The 18201-nt window shown below is 42.4% G+C and overlaps 1 protein-coding gene across 1 annotated transcript; it reads right to left on the bottom strand.

Annotated features, from left to right (window-relative positions):
* Window positions 1-13282: 13282 nt before the first annotated feature.
* On the bottom strand, window positions 13283-14242 carry LOC129495056 (olfactory receptor 2S2-like). The gene has a single exon (XM_055302373.1). It carries the CDS (start codon window positions 14240-14242, stop codon window positions 13283-13285), a length of 960 nt encoding a protein of 319 aa, XP_055158348.1.
* Window positions 14243-18201: the final 3959 nt, after the last annotated feature.

Genomic DNA, 18201 nt, shown 5'->3' with positions numbered 1-18201 from the left:
TACATGTGTACACACTCTTATACTCAAATTAGATGGTCTTGACTGAGCCACCCAGACACCCCAATATTATCAAATTATCTAATACAATGGGCAAAAATTACTTTGTGTTCAGGGGGGAAATTCTCAGTATAGTAATTCCTCATTAGAAGCATTTTGCTTGGGATGCCTGGGTAGCTCAGCGGTTGGGTGTATGCCGTTGGCTCAGGGTGAGTACCCAGTTCAAGGATCGAGTCCCACATCAGGCTCCCTGATGGGGAGGAGCCTGCTTCTCTCTCTGTCTATGTCTCTGCCTCTCTGTGTCTTTCATGAATAAATAAATAAAATCTTTTAAAAAAAAGAAGCATTTTGCTTGGCAGAGTTTCGGTTCCTGCCCTGCCAACACCTCCAACTGTGGTTTGCAGCCGAAGATGGCCTTTCTGACATATGGTCACAAGGTCAATAGCAGGCTCAGCTATATCACGATGTCTAGGTCACTCACCTCACTTCAGCTCATCGTGTGGCCATTTTCTCATCTTGTTTCTTCAAAGAAGAAGGGAGAGTGCAGTACAATAAGATACTTAGAGAGACCACATGCACATAACTTTCATTACAGTATATTGTCATAACTCATCTCTATTATTGGTTGTTGTTGATCTCTCACTGTGTCAGATTTAGAAATGAAACTTGATCCTAGGTATGTATATATAGGAAGAAACAGGATACACAGAGTTCAGGACTCTCTGTGGTTTCAGGCATCTATTGGGAGTCTTGGACTGTTTCCCCCATGAAAGAGGGGTAGGAAGAAAGTGAGGAAAAAAGAACTAGCCACAGACTGGGAGTCACAGACAATGATAGGTCCCAACTTGCTGTCTGCTCACCCTCTGACCCTGAGCAAGGCTCAGTCTTCTGGGAAATCTCAGCAAGAAATCAGGCTGCTTTCCTCCCAAGGGTCTGGGCTCCTCCCAGGGAGGATGGAACAGCAGTGTCAGGGCAGGGGCTTGGTCACTAGTGAGCTCTGTAGAGCATGAGGGACTGCTTGGGTTTACCTCAGCTGTTCCTCTCTGCTCCAGCAAGCTGCTCACGGTCAGTTGCAGCTGGAAGGTTCTTGGAGCAGAGGCAGGGTGAGGAGGCAAGTCTATCTTTGGAAAATGCTCTTCAGAAGTCATGGCCACCATCCCTGTCCCCACCCCAGCCCAGAGCTCCCTACCTGCATCCTGCTTGCAGCCACTTCTCTGGGTCTTCTGATACCGGACACAATTCTCAGCTTCTCACTGTGCCCTGGGCCAGGCCCCGGATGCCACAGAAGGACCCCAGACACTCCCCTGCTGGACTTCCTTTGCCCCTGAGATCCTCTTTCTTCTTCTCTGCTGACATCCTTGTGGGAACTTCAGCCTCTGCTGCGGTTTCCTTCGCATCCTTCCTCCTAGCTGTGCAGGCTGACTAGGTGCCTCAGCTACAGACTCTTCCTGGACGGGACCTGTCATCCTGATCTGAAGCCCAGCGATCCCAAGGGTACCTTTTCCCCAGCAGTGAAAGGATTCCCCAAGCAGCAGCTGTGATCTCCTACAGGGACTCTGTTAGTCCCAGAAGCAATCTAAAGTTTGGAATGTCAAATGTGCATAGGGTAGAGGCCTTAAGCATACCTGGGGCCTCCAATTAAAGGTAACAACTGGGACACAGTCAACTGGGAGAAGGTCAACTGGAGAAGAGCATACAGCAGATGCCACTGTCTTCTGAGCTTTCCCTTTGGTCCCAGACCAGCCAGTGCTCCATTCAGAGACAAAATACATTGTCCCCATGTGAGTTCTAGACATCCAGAACGGGGAGACAGGAGAAATATCTAACTACAGCAGCAGCAGAATTGACTATGTTCATTGAGGCCCTCCCATGTGCCTGTCACTGGGACAAACACTTTGTAACCATTAATTTAACATTTTCTCTACGTCCTCACCAGTATATGTTATTTCTTGTCTTTTTGAACGTAGGCATTCTGACCACTGTGAGGTGCGTGCGGTATGTCATATCCAGAAAAACGTTGTTGAGGCCAATGTGCAAGAATTTGTTGCCTATGTTTTCTTTTAGGAGTTTTATGGTCGAGTCTTTCCTTTAAATCTTTAACCCATTTTTATTTCACTTTTGTGTATGATATAAAAATTAGTCCAATTTCGTTCTTTTGCATATAGCTCTCCAGCTTTCTCCAACCATTTATTGAAGAGACTATCTTTTCCAGATTGGTTTATTCAAATTCAATTAACTAACATATAATGAATGTATTATTGGTTTCAAAAGTAGAGGTCAGTGATCCATCAGTCTTTTATAACACCCTGTGTTCATTTTATCACATGCCCTCCTTAATGTCCATCACCCAGTTACCCCGTCTCCACACCTCTCTCCCCTGCACCGACCCTCAGTTTGTTTTCTATGATTAAGAGTCTCTTATGGTTTGTCTCCCTCTCTGATTGTGTCCTGTTTCATTTTTTCTTCTCTTCCCCTATGATCCTCTGTCTTGTTTCTTAAATTCCACCTGTAAGTGAGATCATATGATAATTGTCTTTCTCTGAGTAACTTATTTTGATTAGTATGATATCCTCTAGTCCCATCCCCATTGCTGAAAATGGTAAGATTTCATTTTTCGATGGCCAAGTAGTATTCCACTGTATATACATTCCACTTTCTTTATCCATTATTTGTTGATGGACGTCTGTGCTGTTTCCATGGTTTGGCTATTGTGGATATTGTTGCTATGAACACTGGGGTATAGTTGCCCCCTTGGATTACTACATTTGATTCTTTGAGGTAAATCCCTAGTAGTGCATTTGCTGGGTCATAGAGTAGCCCTAGTTTTAACTTTTTGAGGAACCTCCATATTGTTTTTCAAAGTAGCTGCACCATTTTGTCTTGTGGCCAAAAGTGAGATAGTTCCATTTGCTCTGCATCTCGCCAACCTCTGTTGTTTCTGCATTCTTAATTTAGCCATTCTGACTGCTCTAAGGAGGTATCTCATTAGGGTTTTGATCTCTATTTGCCAGATGCCGAGTGATGTGGAGCTATTTCTCATGTGTCCATTGGCCTTTTGTATGTCTTCTTTGGAGAAATGTTTGTTCCTGTCTTCTACTCATTTCTTGACTGGATTGTTTTTTTTTTTGGGGGGGGGTGTTGAGTTTGGTAAATTCTTTGTAGACCTTAGATACTAGCCCGTTATCTGATTATCTGATAAGACATTGACAAACATCATCCCCCAGTGGCAGGTTGTCTTTTGGTTTTGTTTACTGTTTCCTTTGCTGTGCAAAAGCTTTTTATCTTGATGAAGTCCTAGTAGTTCATTTTGCCTTTGTTTCTCTTGCCTTTGGAGACATGTCTAGCAAGAAGAAGCTCTACTGTGGTCAAAAGGTTGCTGGCCTTGTTCTTTTCTAGAAATCTGGCCATCTCTAGCCACATCTATCTATGGAACAAGTTTTGTTTGGCCCTCGTAATACTTATCTTGATACCATTAAAGAATTTGGGGAGGACAGTCAGCTCAACTCCACAAGCACCAGAGGTAAGCAGTAAACCTGGAGCTGGGACAGCTATTCTTCATCCCCTCCCCCACTCCTACATTTCTTCCTGGCAGCAGTTGTTTGGGGTCCAGGAAGATTACCTGTTGGAAGAGGCAGTCAGCTCCTGCATCACACCTGGTCCTTTCCCTCAGTCCAGCATCTGAAATGCTCTGATTCAACATGTTTGGGTGATTACATTCTTGACTTGTTGTGATCATCCGTGGTGTTGATTTGGTGGTGCTAGTAAAGCTTTCAATGGATACTGTAATCTCTTGAAGAGATTAGGGATCATCCTAACCTGAGGTAAATGGTCACTAGTTGTAATGAGGTGGAAATTGATCAGCACATACGCAGAGCTCTGAAAGCCTCCTTTGGACAGTGGTCTGTTCTAGACAATTTGGATACCGCAAAAACATGGGCTGAGTTGAAGGCTGGTTTTCTTTGCTTCTGAGACCTTTAGGTCAGGGAGCCCTCATGTTTGCCTCCAAGCTCTGAGTTTGGACCTTCCTTCCCTACTAACAGAATGGGCCTGCTCTAGGGATGGGAAAGTGGATGGAGCATGGCTCATGCCAACCTACTGGCAAGAGGGAAGAAAGGCTTTGAATGAGGGTACTTGGGTGGAGGATAGTTAAATGTCCTGAGGCTTACTTTCAGGGCTTTTCCTTCTTCAATTGAACATGTCTTATTATTTCTCCTGTTGCTGTATGATCATTATAAGTGGGTAATATTCATATATGTCTCTTATAGTTCTTTATATATTTTCCCCTAGGTCGTGTAAAGTGTTGGTGACTGCTGTGAATTATATAAAACCACTCTAGTGTACTTTCTTACCACTTCTTGTAGTTTTGGCATTCGATTAAAACTTTTTCTAGTCAAATAACATTTGTGAATAGTTTTCTTTTTTTTTCTTCATCTCAATATTTATTTTCTTTATCTTCCTGATCTCAATTATTAGCTAGACTCTGCAGATGTCATAGACATTGTAAGCGGGTGTCCTAATCCAAGTTGTAGGCATGCTGCTTGCTGATGTTTTGATAGTTTATTGCAAGTCAATGATGGCTTCCTCTATTTACGTCTGCCTCTTTATTATTTTTGTATATTTTTTATTGGAGTTCGATTTTCCAGCATATAACACACAGTCTTATCCCGTCAAGTGCCCCCCTCAGTCCCCATCACCCAGTCGCCCCATCCGCCTGCGCACCTCCCCATCCACTACCCCTTGTTCATTTCCCAGAGTTAGGAGTCTCTTATATTTTGTCACCCTCTGTGATATTTCCCACATATTTTCTCTCCTTTTCCCTATCATCCCTTTCACTATTTTTATATTCCCCAAATGAATGAAACCATATAATGTTTGTCCTTCTACAATTGACTCTCTTCACTCTGCATAATACCCTCCAATTCAATCCACATTGAAGCAAATGGTGGATATTCGTCATTTTTAAGGTTGAGTAATATTCCATTGTACATATAGACCACATCTTCTTTATCCATTCCTTTTTCAGTGGACACTGAGGCTCCTTCCACAGTTTGACTATTGTGGACATTGCTGCTATAAACATTTAGCGCAGGTGTCTTGGCCTTTCACTGCATCTGTATCTTTGGGGTAAATGCCCAGCACTGCAATTGTTGGGTCATAGGGCAGCTGTATTTTTAACTCTTTGAGGAACCTCCATACAGTTTTCCAGAGTGGCCGTCCAAGTTCACATTCCCACCAACAGAGCAAGAGGGTTCCCCTTTTTCCACATCCTCTCCATGTTTGTTGTTTCCTGTCTTGTTAATTTTCACCATTCTGACTGGTGTGAGGTGGTATCTCATTGTGGTTTTGATTTGTATTTTCCCGATGGCAAGTGATGTGGAGCATTTCCTCATGTGTTTGTTGGCCATGTGTATGTCTTCTTTGGTGAAATTTCTGTTCATGTCATTTGCACATTTCATGATTGGATTGTTTGTTTCTTTGCTGTTGAGTTTAATAAGTCTTTATAGATCTTGGATACTAGCCCTTTATCTGTATGTCATTTGCAAATATCTTCTCCCATTCTGTAGGTTGTCTTTGGTTTTGTTGACTGTTTCTTGTGCTGTGCAGAACCTTTTATCTTGATTACGTCCAATAATTCATTTTTGCTTTTGTGTCCCTTGCCTTCATAGATGTATCTTGCAAGAAGTTGCTGTGACCAAGTTTAAAAAGCGTGTGGCCTGTGTTCTCCTCTAGGATTTCGCTGGATTCTTGTCTGACATTTAGATCTTTCATCCATTTTGAGTGTATCTTTGTGTATGGTGTAAGAGAATGGTCTAGTTTCATTCTTCTGTATGTGGTGTCCAATTATCCCAGCACCATTTATTGAAGAGACTGTCTTTTTTCCAGTGGATAGTCTTTCCTGATTTGTCGAAGATTACTTGACCATACAGTTGAGGGCCCATTTATGGGTTCTCTATTCTGTACCATTGATCTATATGTCTGTTTTTATGCCAGTACCACACTGGCTTGATCACAGTTTTGCAGTGCAACTTGAGATCCGGCATTGTGATGCCCCCGGCTCTGGTTTTCTTTTTCATTATTCTCCTGGCTATTTGGGGTCTTTTCTGATTCCATACAAATCTTAAGATGATTTGTTCCAACTCTCAGATGAAAGTCCATGGTATTTTGATAGGGATTGCACTGAATGTGTAAATTGCCCTGGGTAGCATAGACATTTTCACAATATTAATTCTTCCAATCCATGAGCATGGAATGTTTTTCCATCTCTTTGTGTCTTCCTCAATTTCTTTAGAAGTGTTCTGTAGTTTTTAGGGTATAGATCCTTTACCTCTTTGGTTAGGTTTATTCCTAGGTATCTTATGCTTTTGGGTGCAGTTGTAAATGAGATTGACTCCTTAATTTCTCTTTCTTCAGTCTCATTGTTAGTGTATAGAAATGCCACTGATTTCTGGGCATTGATTTTGTATCCTACCACATGGCCAAATTGCTGTATGAGTTCTCGCAATCTTGGGGTGGAGTTTTTGGATTTTCTACGTACAGTATCATGTCATCTGTGAAGAGGGAGAGTTTGACTTCTTCTTTGCCAATTTTAATGCCTTTTATTTCTTTTTGTTGTCTGAGTGGTGAGGCTACGACTTCTAGTACTATGTTGAATAGCAGTAGGTAGAGAATCCCTGTCGTGTTCCTGGTCTTAGGGGAAAGGTTCTCGGTTTCCCCATTGAGAATTATATTTGCTGTGGGCTTTTTGTAGATGGCTTCTAAGATGCTAAGGAATGTTCCCTCTATCTCTACACTCTGAAGAATTTTGATCAGGAATGGATGCTATATTTTGTCAAATGCTTTCTCTGTGTCTATTGAGACGATCATATGGTTCTTGTTCTTTCTCTTGTTGATGTGATCCATCATGTTGATTGTTTTACGAGTGTTGAACCAACCTTGAATCCCGGGAATAATTCTCACTTGGTCATGGTGAATAATCTTCTTACTGTACTGTTGGATCCTATTGCCTAGTATCTTGAGAATTTTTATATCTGTGTTCATCAGGCATATTGGTCTATAATTCTCCTTTTTGGTGGGGTCTTTAACTGGTTTTAGAATTAAGGTGATGCTGGCCTCATAAAACGAGTTTGGAAGTATTCCATCCCTTTCTATCTTTCCGAACAGCTTTAGTAGAATAGGTATGGTTTCTTCTTTAAACGTTTGATAGAATTCCCCTGGGAAGCCATCTGCCTTGGACTTTTGTGTCTTGGGAGGTTTTTGATGACTGCTTCAATTTCCTCCCTGGTTATTGGCCTGTTCAGGTGTTCTATTTCTTCCTGTTCCAGATTTGGTAATTTGTGGTTTTTCAGAAATGCGTCCATTTCTTCTAGATTGCCTAATTTATTGGCGTATAGCTGTTCATAATATGTTTTTAATATAGTTTGTATTTCCTTAGTATTGGTTGTGATCTCTCCTTTTTTATTCATGGTTTATTAATTTGAGTCTTTTTTCTTTTCTTTTTAACAAGGCTGGCTAATGGTTTATCTATCTTATTAACTCTTTCAAAGAGCCAACTCTTGGTTTTGTTGATTCATTCTACAGTTCTTCTGGTCTTTATTTCATTGAGTTCTGCTCGAATCTTTATTCAGTCTCTTCTTCTGCTTGGTGTAGGTTTTATTTCCTGTTCTTTCTCCAGTTCCTTTAGGTGTGAGGTGAGCTTGTGTATTTGAGTTTTTTCTGATTTTTTGAGGGATGCTGGTATTACAATGTATTTCCCTCTTAGGACTGCTTTTGCTGTATCCCAAAGATTTTGAATGGTTGTATCTTCATTTTCATTACTTTCCATGAATCTTTTTAATTCTTCTCTAATTTTCTGGTTGACCCATTGATCCTATAGCAGGATGCTCTTTAACCTCCACGTGTTTTGAGTTTTTTCCAAATTTCTTCTTGTAATTGAGTTCTAGTTTCAAAGTATTTTGGTCTGAAAATATGCAGGGGACAATCCCAGTCTTTTGGTGTTGGTTGAGACCTGATTTGTGACCCAGTATGTGGTCTTTCTGGAGAAAGTTCCATGTGCACTTGAGAAGAATGTGTATTCAGTTGTGTTCAGATTCAAAGTTCTGTATATATCTGTGAAATCCATCTGGTCCAGTGCACCATTTAAAGCTCTTGTTTCTTTGGTGATGTTGTGCTTAGAAGATCTGTCATTTGCACAAAGAGCCGTGTTGAAGTCTCCTACTATTAGTGTATTATTATTCTAAGTATGTCTTTACTTTGGTTATTAATTGATTGATGTACTTGGTAGCTCCTACATTAGGGGGATAAATATTCATGATTGCTAGGTCTCCTTGTTGGATAGACCCTTTATATATGATATAGTGTCCCTCTTCATCTCTTACTACAGTCTTTGGAATAAACTTTATCTGATATGAGGGTTGCTACCCCAGTTTTCTTTTGAGGACCATTTGAATGGTCAATGGTTCTCCAACCTTTCATTTTCAGGCTGGAGGTGTCCTTAGGTCTAAAATGAGTCTCTTGTAGATAGCAAGTAGATGGATCTTGCTTTTTTATCCAGTCCGAAACCCTGCGTCTTTTGATGGGATCATTTAGCCCATTCACGTTCAGAGTTACTATTGAAAGATATGAATTTAGTGTCATCATAATACCTATTCAGTCCCTGTTTTGTGCATTATTTCTTTGGGCTTCTTCCTTCTTTTACAGGGTCCCTCTTAATGTTTCTTGCAGAGCTGGTTTGGTGGTCACATATTCTTTCAGTGTCTGCCTACCTTGGAAGCTCTTTAGCTCTCCTTCTGGTCTGAATGAGAGCCATGCTGGATATAGTATTCTTGGCTGCATGTTCTTCTCATTTAGTACCCTGAATCTCTGTGGAGAGGTCTGCTGTTAATCTAATATTTCTCCCCATATAAGTTAGGGATCTCTTGTCTCGCTCTTTTAAGGATTTTCTCTTTATCTTTGGAATTCGCAAGTTTCGCTATTAAATGTCCAGGTGTTGAATGGTTTTTATTGATTTGGGGGGGGGGCTTTCTATCTCCTGGATCTGAATGCCTGTTTCCCTCCCCAAATTAGGGAAGTTCTCAGCTATGATTTGGTCAAATATGCTTTCTGGCCCTCTGTCCCCCTCAGCGCTCTCTGGAACACCAATTATATGTAGATTTTTCCTTCTGAGACTATGATTTATTTTCCTTAACCTTTCCTCATGGTCTTTTCTTTTTCTCTTTTTTCCCCAGCTTCCTTCCTTGCCATCAACTTGTTTCTATGTGACTCGCTCTTTCTTCCACTTCATTAACCCTCATCGCATGACCTCCATTTTGGATTGCATCTCATTTAACTGATTTTTAATTTTGGCCTGATTAGATCTAAATTCTTCAGTCATGAAGTCTCTTGAATCCTTTATGCTTTTTTCCAGAGCCACCAGTAGCTTTATAATTGTGCTTCTGAATTGGCTTTCTGACTTCGAATTGTAATCCAAATTTTGGAACTCTGTGGCAAAGAGTACAGTTTCTGATTCTCTCTTTTTCTTTTTATAAGATTTTATTTGTTTACTCATGAGAGGCAGAGAGAAAGAGAGAGAGTAGCAGAGACACAGGCAGAGGGAGAAGAAGGCTCTATGCAGGGAGCCCAACGTGGACTCAATCCCAGGTCTGCAGGATCAGGCCCTGGGCCGAAGGCAGGTGCTAAACCGCTGAGCCACCCGGGTTGCCCTAATTCTTTCTTTTGTGGTGAATTCCTTCCTTCTAGTCATTTTGTTCAGTGCAGAGTAGCTGTATGAGTGGACTGAGTAAAGAATATCAACCACAGCCTAAGTAAATTTCACCCTAGGTGATTCTTGTTAGAACCGAAAACCATTCCCTCTGTAGTGTTTCATCTTTTCTCTCTTTAAATCTCAGGTCAAATTCGTAGGTGTTCAGGATGGTTTGAAAGTTATCTAGCTAAGTTGGTGGGGTCAGGTGAGTTGAGGACCTGTAGGCTTCCACCATCTTGCCCTGCCTCCAAGTCTGCTACTTTAAAAAAGTCAAAAATCAATGTTAAATTATCAAGTAACTTCTCCATATTTGTAGTAACACCTTTTCTTTTTGAATCTATTACTAAAATGTTTGCAAAATATCTCCTAATCTTTCCTGAAGTTAGAAACCTTGAAGCTCTTTAAGAACCTGGATAATGTGTATCATGGATTTAATACACAATTATTTAAATCTACTCAGGTTCAGTAATGATTTTTAATCTGATTAACTTGCATTTTTTAAATATATATATATTTATTTGAGAGAGAGGGAGAGAGAGAGAGAGAGAGAGAGAGAGAGAGAGAGAGAGAGAATGGAGGAGCAGAGAGAGGGAGAATCTTAAGCAGACTCCCTGCTGATTGTAGAGCTCCATTCAGAGCTGGATCTCACCATCTGAAGTTCATAACCTGGGCTAAAATCAAGAGTGGATGCTTAACTCACTGGGTCACCCAGGCGCACCTGATCAACTCCCTTTGTTCATTCATCATCCTCTAATTCTTATGAAAAGTCTTTATCCTATACTAGTCTACTGGTATTTTCTCTCAAAATTTCAATAAGCATACTAAGACTTTTGTTATTTCAGTATCAATGCAATGAATTATACCCATAAGATTCCCCTTCCCACCATGTTATTCATAAGATGAGACCTACAATGGGTTGTAACTACACTTATCTTTCTTCATTTCTAGGCTTAATAAAGACCTCTAGAATTGTAAATGGAGTCACAGCATTGCTTTATTGTTACTGTTTACCACGATGCATTTCCTCACCATTCCTTCATATATTTGTCTTGGCACATCTGGTATCAAGCGTTTATTCAACTTTGTCTTACATTTGATCATTCTCCACTGTGTCTTACATATCATGTCTGTGGCATTCCTTCTATTATTTATTTGTAACTGTTTCTTGTGTGAACATCATAAATAAAATTTCTTTTTGAGAAAGAGATTATAGGGATATGTGCTGTCTGTGTTTCCATGTGCCAACGTCTTTTTAACTCTCATATTTGTTTACTGGTCAGGACATGCAGAATTTGAGACTCTCGGCCCCTTTCCCTCAGAACTCTGAAACCCTTTTTGCACTGGCATCTACATTTAGGGTGGCAGAGCAGGAGGCCAATGGCAGCCAGATTCTTGTTCCTTTTTGGGAAATATGCTTTTCTTCTGTGGAAAAGTCTATAGAATTACTTTGGCATATATGAAAATCACAACTTATCCTTGGATCGACTGTGCATAGGTAAATCATTTGCCATAAATCTTACCTGGTGATTGATAAACCTTTTAAGAATAAAATTTGTAAAATTTCTGTTCAGCAAAATGTTTTTCTCCTCCTTAATTATTTTTTGTCTTTCATCTGTTCTGTTTTCTTCTCACAAATAAAATTATGGAACCCCCTGGTCTACCTTTTATGTCTCTGACATGTTCTCAACCGAATTTTCTCCCTCTTTCTTTTTTTTTTCCCCTTTCTAGTCTCAGGAGCCAGAAAAACTATCTTCATATTCCAGAAGGATAGAGATTGGATGCATCTCATGTAGAAGCACTGAATCTAATTAGGAGTGATGGTAGAAGTTACTGGAGGGTATGATTAACCATACTGTGGAGGAAGTTGCTAGGACTGAATGAAAAAGTTAGAGTACAGAGGTATTGAATAATTTGTCATTGCAGGTGTCCAAACAAATGCCTGTTGACTACAATCAGGGACATTGGAAAGGAACTGCATGCCATAGGGTTGAACAAGAAAACCCCCTGAAGCCTCTTCAGGGCATGGCTCCTCTAAGGGTCTGAAGTTTGCTTAAATGGCCGCTAGATGTCATTTGTGTATTTGCAATGGCAAGATTATTCTCTACTGGTGCAAAGTGGAAATCAGGAACAGAATGAACAGAAGGATGTGAAATGTTATTAACAAAATATGTATCCTTACGCAACTCGGTTTTAGTAAATATAAAAATGTGAATATCATTTGAAGCAGAAACTTCCCACTACCAACATCTAGTCTCAAAATTGGATCAACTTTCTAAATTCTCTTTTTTAAGTCTGCCATATTCAAAGAATTTCCTTGAAGTTGCTGTCAAAATGTTGCTTTTCAACTGCTACCATCTTTGAAATTCTCATTCATCTTGGGTGTGTATCGTCTAGCTAGGGACCATGTCTTGCTCCTTGCCACATGGCACACAGGACTGTGCAGCATTCAAGATACAACAACTACTACTATCTTCTAGTTCCATTGTGCTTGACATTTACAAGGCACTTATCTATAATTTCCTATCCAATTCATGTGAAATCTAGGGGTTAGTTGTTAAAGTATGAAGAAATAGACTGGGAAAGTTTAAACAACCCTCCCAAGGTCATAGGTATGAAAATGCTTTCCAACTTTTATCCTGCTGAGCTATGGATGCTCAGAAAATGCTACAGAGTTTACGTGTCTTGGACATTCACAGTGTACTGTAGCATACTAAACACTTTGAGAAGTCCTGGTACAAAGAAACGTGTCAAAGTCCTAAAACAAAGAAAGGTGTCAAATGTTACACCCCTCACCCCCAAAGTCTTCAAACATATTTAGCCACTGTCTGTCTGTCCATCTATCGTATCTATACCATCTTTCTTTTTATCAGAATATGGGTGAAAATCTCACTGAATACTAGCATTCTACTGGGAATTGCTGTAAGTGATGAATAGCAAATTCAAACTCTATACTCCTTCTTACATTTGATTAATTAGCAGTGTTTCATGAAGTGAACTACCTTGAGAAAAAATAGCCTCAATGTTCTCATAAATAAAAAGAAATTCAGTAAATCAGAATAGATTGTTCCCACCCAAAAGCTCTGTATGTGGAGAACTTGTCTTTTGTCTCTTCTTAGAACTTCAGGCAATTTGAGTATCATAAAAAAGGTCCACAATGAAAATTCTCACTTCTTCATTGTTGCTCTGACTCTCCTGGGGAATCCAAGAGGAATGGCAATGTTTCTGGGAGAGCCCTCTCTCCTCCAACTGTGTTGCTCACAGTACAGATGATTCGACTCACTCTAATGGTTCCAGTCTGCTCGGTTTTACTATGTGTTCAGAGTGTCTTTGTATATAAATTAGAGCTTCAATGTCTGGCATGTGTTGAAACTCTCAGATAAATGGCTAACACTGAGAAGATACATCTGAGAAGTTAATCATTCCCTGAAAATGGGCTGAAGGGCAAGCGACCATTCTGGATAACTTGACTTGTCTTTTGAATGGCAGCTATAATGCTCAAAAGTCCTTACTCCCATAGGGTGAGAACCACAGTGGAGCCCTTCTACATCACCTGGTGAAGCACTTCTGAGACATCAGGTTCCTCACAGCAGACTTCACGTCCTTGTTCCTGAGGCTGTAGATGATGGGGTTGAGCATGGGGGTCACCACTCCATAAAAGAGGGGAATGAGCTTGTCTGAAAGGTCATCTTTGTTTTGTCCCAGGGAATCCTTAGATTTGGGCTTTCTATACATGAAAAATAAGGTCCCATAGAAGATGACCACCACAGTGAAGTGGGCAGAGCAGGTGGAGAAAGCCTTTCTCCTCCCCTCAGCTGAGGGGATCCTCAGGATGGTAGCAATGATGAACACATAAGAGACAGAGATAAACAGAACTGGGACCCCCAAGAAGATCACATTTGTCACTCCCATGCTGATGACATTGATGGAGATGTCAACACAGGCCAATCTCAGGACAGCCAGGATCTCACAGGCAAGGTGATTGATGACATTGTTTCCACAGAAAGGCAACTGAATTGTCAAGGATGTGTGTACCACAGAAGCAGTACCACCAATAGCCCAGGAGCTGACAGCCATGGGCACATAGGCAGCCTTGCTCATGACCACAGGGTACCTAAGCGGGTTACAGATGGCCACATAGCGATCAAATGCCATCATGCCCAGAAGCACACACTCTGTGGCTCCCATGGTAAAAGAGAGAAACATCTGCACAGCACAGGCTGAGAAGGAGATGGTTTTCCTGGGGGTCAGGAAGCCATCCAGCACTAGAGGGACTGAGGAGGTTGTGTAGCAGATGTCCAGGAAGGAGAGGTTCCCCAGGAAGAAGTACATGGGTGTGTGCAGGCGGGAGTCAAGGATGGTCACCAGGATGAGGACCCCATTGCCCAGCAGGATCACCAGGTACATCAGGAGGATGAGCACAAAAAATATTTTCTCCAACCCTGGGTCGTCTGAGAGTCCCAGGAGAATGAACCCCGCCACAGGGGAGGACCAGTTGGCTTTTTCCATGTGTTCCCCCTTCCTTCTTCACCAAAGCACAAAAGCAGCATTTGAGGCTTTCTTGTGAAGCATCTCAGGCATCTGGTAAGCCGTCAAGTCCCAGCTACGTAGTAGGAGAGCGTACGTGTATGAGAGATAAAAGAGATAATAGGTAGGTGTGCTTACCCCTCAGATGAGAGAAGGTCCAGGCTGGAACAGAGTTTAGCAATATTGTACGCAGCTGTTTGCGAGGGAGTTTTTCTCTCATTGCCTGTAAAAGCAACTGAGGCCCAGAGGGGGAAGTGATCTGCCCAAGTTTGAGTAAAGTGGTAATATACAGAGGACCTGAGTTCAGCAGAGCTAATCCCCAGTCAGAAGAGACTTTTCCTCTGCTTTATGGTGAGCATTAGAAAATGCTATAAGTTACTTCTTTTTGATATACATGCATAGAAATTTCATGTAATCTCAGCTTTCTTATATTCTCGGGGAGGAGAATTCCCAAGCTGATCCAATTCTTACAACTACCAAGGTTCAAGCCTTTTTAACATCGATTCCATTTGTAAGGAACTTGTTTAAAAGTGTTCATCTAAATCCAGCCAGGGTAAAGCCTAGGTAAACGTTCAGCCACATGAGGATGACTTCTTGACTCTGCCCACCCTCCGCAACACAGACGTGACCATTGTCAGTACTGAGGTCTGCCTGTTTTAATACACATTAATGGCAATATGTGGGGATGTGCCCTCATGGGGAAGAGCTTTATGAAGTCCATGGAAGCAGTAACCCGGCGAGTGACCCACACTATGGGATGAGAGCCATGAGCTTACTGACCAGTTAACTCCATTCTTAATGACCACGCTGGCGACAGTTATCACAGAGCAGGATATATGGCATTCACTTCTAATCCCACCTCATTAGAATATTGGTGAAATTCTAAGCTAACGGTGACTATGGAATGTTTTCCTTTGTCCCCTCATGTTTATACTTTATTGTTGGGTAATGTCTGACTCTGCCTCCATTGTGGTGTTCCATGCAAGCAGCTAGCTTACAGGAGGACTTGCGTGCTTTTGTGTAGAGGATTTCCCGTCTCTCAGCTACAGTTGCCCAGACTCTGTATTCAGAAACCCCACTTGTAATATGTCTATAGCTCTTTCTTAATGGGGGTGGTGTATGAATATTAAAAATAGTGAAAGGGAATAAAGGGGAAAGGAGAGAAAATGAGTGGGAAATATCAGAGAGGGAGACAGAACATGAGAGACTCCTAACTCTGGGAAACGAACAAGGGGTGGTGGAAGGGGCGGTGGGCGGGGTGTGGGGGTGACTGGGTGACGGGCACTGAGGGGGGCACTTGATGGGATGAGCACTGGGTGTTATTCTATATGTTGGCAAATTGAACTCCAATAAAAAATATTAATTGAGGTGGTGTGTGTGCCTGCATGGTGTGAGTGTGGGTGCACGTGTGTGTGTGTGTGTGTGTGTGTGTAGGAGTGGGTGGAGGGTAGAAGATAAGTGGTTAATATTAATGACCATCTATTCTGCGCCACTTCTTTGCAACGCTCCACAGAGAAGATGTTATCATTCAAGTTTTATGGGTAAAAGTAACCAAAGCTCAGAGGAGCCAAAGATTTGGTTCTTAAGTTTGAGTGACAGAGCTGGGGCTGGATCCCAGGTGCCAAACCTGGGTTCTTTCCACCAAATAGCTACACAGATATTTAAGAGAGTCTGTCTCTCCAATACCAGCCCTGTGTATTCTCTGATCTGTCTCATTGTCCACACGCTCTTGCTTCAGTCATGGTAGGACTTTACGTCAGATATATTCTCAGGCAGAGTAGCTCATGCCCTGAACCTAGACTTTGTCAGCCTCGGCACTAGTGACACTTGGGGCTGGGGAATTCTTTGCCGTGTGGGCTGTCCTGTGCATCATAGGATGTTTAGCACCATCCCTGACTTCTGCCCACCTGTAGCCAGTAGCACCTGCTCCTTGAGATGTAACAACTAGAAATGTCTCCACACATTGCCAGATGTTTCTGGGAGGAGAAGGAGGTACCAATCGTGCCCGGCAGAGGAGCACCGATCTAAATGAGGAAGGGTTGCCCCCATTATGCAACCATGGGTTTCATTGTGTTTTCCATGCAAGCCTAGGACCCTTGCCCCATCCCTCATTCAGCACATGAGGGTGCTCCCGAGTGCTCAGTGCAGGCCCATTCTGGGTGCTTCACCATGAAATTCTGCCCCAGCCTGTCTCCCATTCCTCCCCGTGGCTCTCCCAGCCCCAGAAAAGGAAAAGTGAATATAGCAGTCAATGCCACAAGCAGGATTCAAGAGTGACTAGGATATGCTGTGGTTGGAGACCAGGGATGGTGGCTTCTGTGAGAGAGGCCATCCTGTCCACTTTTTCAGACAGAGCTGTGTACACAGAAGCTTCTTCCATGGACAATGTGCTGTGGACATGAGAGATGCACAAGATTTGACCCATGTGAGAGCTGCTGCCATGGAAGTCCTTCATGCCTGCCATGCTGAATGAAAGCTGGTTCAATTGGAATGAACTGGATGGCTAGGAAGATCTTGCACACTGAGCCCAGGGCTGTGGGGCCTGCCCCTGTCTGTGACATGGATATCTGTGTAGCTTGAGCCAGTCCTAGGTCTCAGTTTCTCCCTGTGCATTGTGAATGGGCTGAACAGGTGCTTCCCAGGGCATCCCAACTCTGTCGTGAGCTGTCCAGCACTTTCCTTCATCAGGCAGGGAGCAGACTTTGATGAAGGGGACAGCCCACTCCTTTCGATGTGTGGGACGCCCGTGTGTGTGTGTGTGTGTGTGTGTGTGTGTGTGTGTGTGTGTGTGTGAAGGAGAGCTCTGAGTACTTGGTTTCCCCTCAAGACATGGCCAGCAGGAAATTATGCTGTGCCAGGCTTTGGAGGAGACTCAGGGTGGAAGAGAACAAAGAGCTCTGACACCTACAGCCCCTGGTGGCCAGGTGTCAGCCTGTGAGAGCCAGGAAAGGAAGGGAAGTCTTTACCTTTGTGGCTGCATCCTACAGGTATGACACCTCAGCTTGTCCCAGGGACAGAGCCTTGCTTGTGGGCTGGTCACTACTGATCTCTGGAGTTAGCAGGCAGCTGAGAAGAGGACGGGAACACAAGGTGGTCCAGAGCCCCATGCACACGTACAGCCTCTCTGGAGCAGTTTGCATAGGAAACGGAATACATGAAAGGCCCACGGAACTCAGGAAGTCCAGCCTTGGGAAGCAATTCTAAAGGATCAATGAGAGCAGAAGGCCAGTATCTCTCAATAAAGGCATTCATCACAGCCATATTTATGAATGAATATGGGAAACAAAATACCTACTAATAAATGGCTGACGATGCCACTTCATATAATGAAATTTTAGACTTTATGTTTATAATTGTATACCGTTACACTACAATAAAGGAGGAAGAATACATGTGTACACACTCTTATACTCAAATTAGATGGTCTTGACTGAGCCACCCAGACACCCCAATATTATCAAATTATCTAATACAATGGGCAAAAATTACTTTGTGTTCAGGGGGGAAATTCTCAGTATAGTAATTCCTCATTAGAAGCATTTTGCTTGGGATGCCTGGGTAGCTCAGCGGTTGGGTGTATGCCGTTGGCTCAGGGTGAGTACCCAGTTCAAGGATCGAGTCCCACATCAGGCTCCCTGATGGGGAGGAGCCTGCTTCTCTCTCTGTCTATGTCTCTGCCTCTCTGTGTCTTTCATGAATAAATAAATAAAATCTTTTAAAAAAAAGAAGCATTTTGCTTGGCAGAGTTTCGGTTCCTGCCCTGCCAACACCTCCAACTGTGGTTTGCAGCCGAAGATGGCCTTTCTGACATATGGTCACAAGGTCAATAGCAGGCTCAGCTATATCACGATGTCTAGGTCACTCACCTCACTTCAGCTCATCGTGTGGCCATTTTCTCATCTTGTTTCTTCAAAGAAGAAGGGAGAGTGCAGTACAATAAG

This window comes from Nyctereutes procyonoides, unplaced genomic scaffold (genome assembly GCF_905146905.1).
Source record: "Nyctereutes procyonoides isolate TBG_1078 unplaced genomic scaffold, NYPRO_anot_genome, whole genome shotgun sequence".
Taxonomy (NCBI): domain Eukaryota; kingdom Metazoa; phylum Chordata; class Mammalia; order Carnivora; family Canidae; genus Nyctereutes; species Nyctereutes procyonoides.
Note: the sequence above shows the minus strand (reverse complement) of the source record. Positions and strands in the feature narration are given on the sequence as shown.

What these genes read in the sequence shown, in the direction of transcription:
- LOC129495056 (XM_055302373.1), bottom strand. Translation starts at nt 14,242, where the DNA reads ATGGAAAAAGCCAACTGGTCCTCCCCTGTGGCGGGGTTCATTCTCCTG.